We start from the raw sequence: 8,844 nt of genomic DNA on the forward strand, positions 1-8,844 counted from the left end.
ATGACAATTTTAGGTCAAGTTGGTATAAAAAGAGCATAGCAAAGATGCTTTCTTAGGCTGAGTAAAATTGTCCAGAAATTGCAAGAACAAAATAGGAAATACAAATCAGATTTAAAGGCTTCACCTCTCCGATCTAAATCCATGTTTTATATTCTTCTTGCTACCTCCAAATATCTATCTATCTATCTACATTTGGCGATCTGTCTATTAAGGAGAGAGAGGAGAGCATCCCTGTAGTGAAGTAGATAACGGAGGTCATACATCCCCCCGCCCGTTTTCCTTCAAAGAGAAAGAGAGAGAGAGAGAGAGAGAGAGAGAGAGAGAGAGAGAGAGAGAGAGAGAGAGAGAGAGAGAGAGAGAGAGAGAATTTTGAAAAGCCGGAAAAAATAGACAAAAACGGATGATTTATGAGAAAGTTTGAAAGCTTACTTGAAAAACATTAGAAATATATATTTTTTTTAAATATTCAAGTGTCCAAATGAAGAAAAAAAAGTGAAAAAAGAGGAAGACTACATGATCACAGCGATCAGGTAAACACACCAATATTCCTTCCCCCAACTTAGCGGAGATTTTCGGCCTTTTGCGGTTCACTTTCTGTACCTTAATGGCAGAGTAAGTCAGAAGTACAGCTAAACTGTATATCCATTGCATAACACGTCTTCATGATTAGCACCATATTCTAGTGTTACTGGCAAAATAAGACAACACTACAGCTTTACATGCATTGCATGGCACTTCTTCGTGATCAGCACCATATTCTAGTTGTACTGGCAGAATAAGACAATACCTCGGCTCTGCGTGCATTCCATTGTACTTCTTCGTGACTATCACCATTTCCTAGTGTTAATTAATTGCTCAAGCTCTATCGAGGGATTAGACAATACTAGAGTTCTACATTGTTTCCACAGCACTTCCTCGTGATTATCGCTTGGTTCTTGTACTAATATATGGTTTCAGCTTAGCATTCAAGATAGAGAAGTCGCGCCGTGGGAGTAGGTTAGTGGTTTGTATCCGGAGATGTGTGGAAAATTTTAGAAAGTTCGACGCGTCTTTGTCATTTTCTTTTTCACCTTAGAATTAGTTCTTGTCACTATTGTTGTTGCGAATTGTTTATTTAAGTGCATCACTGCGTGGGAAAATGCGAGTTCTCTCCCAGGCTCTGGAATATTTTGTCCTGTTCTAGTGGTTATGTTGGGGGAATTTAAGAGGACCGCCTCACCTTCCAGCAGTCAGTGACGGACAGACAGCGAGTGAGTGAGTGAGGACGGAGAAAGCATAAGAGAGAAGCCAGTGTTTTTGATGGTGTACCTCAGCTTTGCCTGGAAGGAATAAAACCCAGATGTGTTGAACGGCCTTTGATTAATATTCTGACTTGGTAACGCGTCATGCTCGACGTATTCACAAACCCTACTGTGTACCAATTTGGTGTCACTAGTGGCTTACGTCCTTGGAGATGGAGACGCGTGGACAGGCTGCCAAAACGGCGGACAGAACTCTGGCAGGTATACTCACAGTGCTGAGAGCATAAAAAGAACAACAATGGAAATATCAAGAAGAACAAACGAACAAAAAAAACAAAAAAAAGCCCAAACACAACACCATGCAAGACTAGAGGAACAACTAAGTGGAAGCTTCACCAGCAACAGGAAGAATTTGAAGAGAGGGGCCGAGCTTGGAATCAGGTGTTCAGGAGGATCGTGAGAAGTGGTGTGAGGAGCTGCAGGATGTGACCTGGAAACTGAAGCAACAAGAAAAGGTGGTGGACAGCGAGGTAGAGAGAATAAGTGACCAAATAAGATAAGTCAGGGAAAGTATTTGGTTGTTTGATTGAGAGCCAGCACTCATCACACCACTTACGGGAGGCGGTGGCAGAAACGGTAGAGGAGCGGCCTGCAGACCTAATGGACCCAGATTCGAATCCCGGCTGGGGCAGGGAACAGTTTAAGGATTTGGATTTCTTAAAAGCAGACTATTCTGATCTACCAGATGACCCGCCGACATGTCATAAAAGTGCTCCCACTAACACCAGTACACCAGTCCTGTATGAGACAGCCCTAGCATGTATTCAATATGGATGGTGGGAGTTAGCGCCGAAGTGGTGACATGTGGAGATGTAGGACTACTGGGCCCCAAGGAGGACTACTGGGACTTGGGAATAGGCCCTGAAGCCTTTGCCAAGAGTCGGACACGTTAAAAAGAAAAAAGTTATTGGTGCATGGAGGGGGATACTGAAAATGAAGGAGTAGCATACCCAACGGTCGTTGACACTGGATCAAAGAAGCCTTTGGTTCAGCTGGATGTGGTGTCACTGGCGGCGTCCACAGACTTCACAGCAGCTGTGTGGAGTCACAAGGCATTGCACTGAGCTTAGGGGATCAGTGAGAATCAGGATATGACTGGGAGGAAAAGAAGAGACCTTGGCCGCGTATGATGCTGACATCGAGGTCCTTTGCATCTTGGGCTTTGACTACCTGGTGTCCCGCCTCTGCCTGCTTGACTTCCATTTGATGCGAATGCAGAATGGAGAAAGTGCTTTATTTAGGGCCATGGAACGTGGAAGTCAACTAGTGACGACCAGACGGACTATAGTTATCCCCCCCCCCCCGAGTCAGAGATGCTGCTTTCCTGCAAGATGAAGGGCGGACTGCACTATTCCATGGGTATGGTGGAGCACAGGAGCCATGGCATGATAGACGAGAGGATGATGGTGGGCAGGACCTTGGTGGATCCTACAGCAGAAGGAGTGTCCGTCATCATGGCCAGCTTTTAACTTCGTCCTAACATCAGGGCACAACTTTGGGGTTGTGGCAAGAAATCTATTAGGAGCCACCCGGCAGTGCATGCGAGAGAAGTACGGTTATACCCCAGGAAGGACTACCCGACTACTTGTGAATCTCCAGTGTCTGGGGAAGCCACAGACGGAGCAGCTGAAAAGGCTCATGATGATATACACTGATATACTTTTCACAGGAGACCTGGACCTGGGAAGTACACTTGGAGTAAAGGCGAGGACCTACTGGACACTGGAGATGAAAGGAGGGCCCAGGAGAGTGACAAAGCCATTTACAGCATTGGCGATCCAGGCTTCACACCACGGGCACAGAGGTAGTCATCCTTCCCTTGCGTGACATTCAGGACTCTGCGATTAGAAGGGACAACTCTGCAGATGGTTTGGGAACAATGGGCATTCGGGACTCCATGCGACCTACAGAGCAGAGGCAACAACGACGACCTGCTAAGCTGTACATACAGTACTTGTATATAGGGAGGATTAGGTGGCTATGTCGGGGATGACACAGTTTTGAGGGAGGGGTATTGTTGTGCCGTGGGATTAGGTTATTGGTTTATATCAGGAGGTCTGAGGCACATCGTAGAAATTTCGACATGTTGGTTTGATTTTCTCTTTCTTGTCTGAGGAATTAGTTCTTGTCATTATTATTATTTTTTTGTATATTGTTTATTTAAGTGCATTATTGTCTAGGAAATCTCCTAGGCTCTTGAATATTTTGTACCGTTGTAGTGGTAGAATTGGAGGAATTTAAGAGGACTGCCTGACTTTCTGGCAGTCAGTGACAGATTGAGTGAGTGAGTGAGTTAGGACGGAGGAAGCATAAAAGAGAGAAGCCACAGTGTTTTTGATGGTGTACCTCAGCTTTGCTTGGAAGGAATAAAACTCTGAAGTGTTGAACGGCCTTTGATTAATATTCTGGCCTCGTAACGTGTCATGCTCGACGTATGCACGAACCCTACAGTGTAAAAGAAGTACAGTTTGACCTCAGAATGAAGAGATGGCAAGTTTTAAGCTAAGTCAGAATAAAAGGTGTATAGGTTATCGCACCTTGATCTGCACATGGTAGTCTTCATGGGAGATCACTTCAAGCAGCAGTGAGTGGATGTCGCCCCCGAACATGGTGATGTTTGCCTCCATCTTCTCCAACGTGACCTGGTGATGGGTGGAACAAGAGTAACTGACAAGGATAGCATCAATATGTTGTGGGGAGTAGACAGATAGAGAGAGAGACAGGAGTGGTACAGCACTTAAGGTGAAGGATGCAAGCATGATAAAAAAAAGCAGACACATATTTATATTTCCAAAAAAGCGGTTTTCAGTATTGCATATTAAAGTCTTCACTATATTAACCGCACCCTCAGTGAATCATCTGAGACGAGACTATGTTTCATATTAGGCTGAGACATAGCTTTGTGTTGGACAGGGACGCCTTCGTGCAGTGACACCGATATAATTATATAAGCAACTGTGCTACATGGTGATTCAGTCGTTCCTAACTTCCTTCCCTATCACCCCAGTGCAGAATGGTGTACTACAGAACTTCAGCCTGTAGTCTATCAGGTTTATATTTCAGATGCATGGGGGTACAACCACTCCACCACCACCGTGTAAATTCGTATGAATAAACCTTTAATTGCGAAATAGAATGCAAGACCCTAATATATGAGAGTCATTAATGCAACGCCTTTGGTTAATAGTATGGTCAGCCTGCACCCCACATGTAGAGTGTAATGAGCAACGCTGTAGGGAGTACAAAATTAATTACTATGCTGATTTATGAACATAGAAGTCCATAAGATAGGAAAACCTGTGTGTTTGTACGGTTTAGGTTTTGACCTCATGAAACGCCTTACACTATTTAAAAAGAAAAAAAAAAAAAAAAAAAAAAGGGTACTCGACCAAGCAATAACTATACCAAGTTTGAAGCGAATTTGTGCAGAAATCAAGGAATGGCACTAAATTGAAAAGTGCTCGGAAGAAAGAGAAGAAATAAGGTAAAAGAGAGAGAGAGAGAGAGAGAGAGAGAGAGAGAGAGAGAGAGAGAGAGAGAGAGAGAGAATGCAGTATAATTTCCACCACTGTGTGATTATAAAGACGGGAAGCTTCATTTATCGATTTAAGATATAAGCATACGACCAACAATTATGAAATTAATGTCTGTTTGGGTGTAGGCTAATGACTGTGAGAGAAAACGTATACCGAAATTACTGGTTATGAATCAGCGTGGGAAGAACCTTTTATACTCTGTCATCACACCAACAGGGAGGCCACAAACCCCTTTTCTTTCCCAGGCTTTCCTGGAAAAGGATGCCATCACTTGGTGACACTGATACTGAATACCTGGGTGTCTCTGCTGCCCAGTTATACAAAGTTCTTTATCTACCTCCTTTTACCCTAAAATGGGATGATTGAAAGCCTGCAGTCCAACGGGTTCACGTTTCAGATGAACCTAGGGCTACTACTGCTGCTACTGTATATACATATATACATACCAACATATTATCTACATCTATCTATCTATCTGTCTATCTATCTAACTACCTATATAACATTTTTAATTTGTACATCGTAATAATGTTAGTAATGCATTTTAACTGGGTAACTGTAACTTTGTACATAATTATAGTGACAATGTGATTACCCAGTGGATAGAGAATATATATATATATATATATATATATATATATATATATATATATATATATATATATATATATATATATATATATATATATATATATATATATATACCGTATGTGTGTGTGTGTGTGTGTGTGTGTGTGTGTGTGTGTGTGTGTTTGAATAAATGCGAAATAAAGTTAACTAATTGAATTGGCTACTACTACTACTACTACTACTACCACCACTACTACATAGGCGAATTACATACACCGTAAGGAGATTGCAGGAGCCTATGAAAACAATACTGTATTTATCCACCAGATGTTGGTACTCTGTCATATCGCACGCGCGGCGTGATGTGTATTTCATAATATTAACGACAGAGTTCCGATGACGTATGTTACTTTTTTTTTCCATTCACCTCCAGGCGATTATATTTAGTTATGGGAAGTGTCTTGTAGTGGAACGGATAATGGAGGCCAGATCTTCCCCCTCCAGTATGAAAGGAGTTTCCTAAGCTGAATAAAGTTGTCTGGTAACAACATGAAGAAAAAGAACGTATGTTTATTAAAGGCGATATCCAACGGATTACTTCCTTGGACGTAATGGGATATTTATATCCATCTGACCCACGACGTAATACTAACTCTGACACACACAATGGTAGCCAGTACACATACAGTATATCCATCTGACCCATGACACATACTGAATAACAGACAATGGTAGCCAATACGTTTATAACCACCTGACCTATGACATATACTGGGTCTGACACACAATGGTAGCCAATACGTTTATGACCACCTGACCTATGACATATACTGGATCTGACACACAATGGTAGCCAATACGTTTATGACCACCTGACCTATGACATATACTGGATCTGACACACAATGGTAGCCAATACGTTTATAACCACCTGACCTAAGACATATACTGGGTCTAACACACACTGTCATAGCCAACAACACTTACCTTCACACACATCACCTACAGACATCCCAACTTCATTCGTATTTCGCCAGCATGGAGGGAAATTAATTCTGACTCAGTCTCTCTCCGAGACGATCCGGTTCTGTAGTGAGCCTTTTGGACTTAAACAGATACACACGTCACTATAGTATAGTGAACTGGTACAGATACACACGTCACATGCAGTATAATGGACTGATACAGATACACACAGTATAATGGACTGATACAAATACACACGACACACACAGTATAATGGACTGATACAAATACACACGTCACATACAGTATAATGGACTGATACAATACACACGTCATATACAGAATAATGGACTGATACAGACGCCACTTAAATACGAGTATGCGTTTGCGTATGGGAGAATCGAGTGTCAGCAGTTTCCCCTTACGTGTATAGCATAGCACTTCCTCGTGAGCAGCATCATACTCTAGTGTTAATATTTCATTACAACTCAGCAGTCAAGATGGAGTGATGTCAGTTTTAGGTCATGTTAGTGTAAAGTTTGATACCTTGGTGCTGCGGTGTGTGTGTGTAGGCGTGCCCACCACTCTGTAGCCAGCCGAGTCTTTCATGTGACACACGCCCTGGGTCCACTCACACGCAGAGTACTGTACACACTCCTCCTCCGTTGCCTCAACCTCTCCAGCTGGAAGAAGGTGCCCTTTCTTGTTCCATTTATTTTGCATTATATACATTAATAATTCTTCTGTCCAAAGACTCAGGACCAGATAGACCCATATAGTATTTTATTTTACTTCAGGAAAGTTTTCTCTCAGGCTTGGAAATGTCTGATTGCCATTTTTATTTTTTTGAGAGAGTTTCCTGTCAGTTTTGACAATTTTACCACCACCTGTGTCCCGCTACGCTGGCGAATGGTAACCATAAATCAAAGTCAGGTGGCAGGGCACTGAAGTACAGCTGCCAGGAATTTCGTGTTATTCTGCATGTTCCAGACTACGCCAGTGACAGCTCCATAAAGAAGTTATGAGACAGTCCCAAGAGGGGTAATAATTTCATTTATCTTTTGGTAGTCAAAAGTGCCAATTTCAAAAGAAGTTTTAAAAATTGTTATCCTATAATGAGTGTTACCAAAAGCATAACTCTGTGTACTCTAACGCATTGTTCATGGCTGTTATAGCAAATGAAAACTTTATGGCACTTACAAAACAGGGGTATGGCACAATATTTATTGATACTCTTGAGGGTCCCATCCCCTTCTTGACCATGATTTTTTTTTAGTGTCTCATGACTTGGCTATAGGACAGAAGTGGTAATTCCAAACTGTTTTTTCGTCTAAGTAATTCGAGGTAGCCTGTGCCCGGGCATTGAAATAAGACATGCCACCTCCATTACTCTTATGTTATTAGTTTGGATGTAACTGCAGTGAAGTACAATACCTTACCCATTGCATAGCCATCCATTGTGCAGGTCGACTGAGGTTTTAAAAAGCCCACCATAGATTGCTTAAGATATTTTAAAAACTGCCAACACTCCCTAGGAAATGCAGGAAGGTCTCCGCACAGCTATAGGATCTTGAGATACTTCTAAATATTAATCTAAATTTTAACCCTTCAGCTGTGAATTACCTAATTTGTATTTTATTTGGCTAACGTTTGTATAACCAGGCAATTGAGCCACCCGGCTATATCGGTATCACCACATGAAGATGGCCCTTCCCAGGACCAGGTTAACGTGTCATGTGCAAGCACAGAACATTAGAGAAGAATTTCCTAATATAACAGGAATATTAACTTCTATCGTCATTCTTGGAAACTACAGAGCGTCATTGGAGAAAGACGTCTTCACATGGTGGTACTGATATGGCTGGGCGGTTCCACTGCCCAGTTATACAGCGTCCCTCAGCTCCCTTCCTATCCCTCGAAATGATAGTATACTGCAGAAGAAGAGAAACTTAAGCCTGCAGTTCACTGGTGTAAGATTTCGGATGAGCCTGGGGCCACAACAATAATGAAAGAACTATAGTTAGTGAACTTGATTATAGTATCCACAATATCAACCCTTTCAGGCACAGACTCCAATCGAGTAATTTAATACCATCCTGTACAAAGCACCATGATGCACATCGTGTCAAAGGAGGACACAAGTTTCCCACCGATATGTGTCATATATATATATATATATATATATATATATATATATATATATATATATATATATATATATATATATATATATATATTTTTTTACCCGATTCGTGTCATGGTGCGCTTTACAGGTTGTTAAACAATCTAACGACTCAAATCACCTGTGCCTGAGAGGGTCAATTACAAAATTATTATTATTACATTAACAAATTTCTGTACCTTCTGGGAGTCTTTAGGCACTAGAGTGATAAGGTACATCCTCCATTAACCTCTTCACTATTAGAGGGATCGTCTGGCAGCAGCAAGAACTGAAGAAAAAGTAAGCCAGC

The 8,844-nt window shown here is 41.8% G+C and overlaps 1 protein-coding gene across 1 annotated transcript in view; it reads right to left on the reverse strand.

Moving 5' to 3' along the window:
• LOC145416224 (sucrase-isomaltase, intestinal-like) overlaps positions 1 to 7,096 on the reverse strand; it is a 93,810-nt gene extending 86,714 nt beyond the window's left edge. Inside the window, exons 1-2 of the mRNA XM_080285234.1 lie at positions 6,956 to 7,096; positions 3,839 to 3,943 (exon numbers count right to left, since the gene is read on the reverse strand). Of these exons, the coding sequence (XP_080141360.1) occupies positions 3,839 to 3,943; positions 6,956 to 7,096 (246 nt within the window). The remainder of the gene's footprint in view (positions 1 to 3,838; positions 3,944 to 6,955) is intronic.
• Between the last annotated feature and the right edge of the window lie 1,748 nt (positions 7,097 to 8,844).

The sequence above is a fragment of the Coenobita brevimanus genome, chromosome 105 (genome assembly GCF_032717465.1).
Source record: "Coenobita brevimanus isolate Jiangsu-jjx chromosome 105, ASM3271746v2, whole genome shotgun sequence".
NCBI classification, from domain to species: domain Eukaryota; kingdom Metazoa; phylum Arthropoda; class Malacostraca; order Decapoda; family Coenobitidae; genus Coenobita; species Coenobita brevimanus.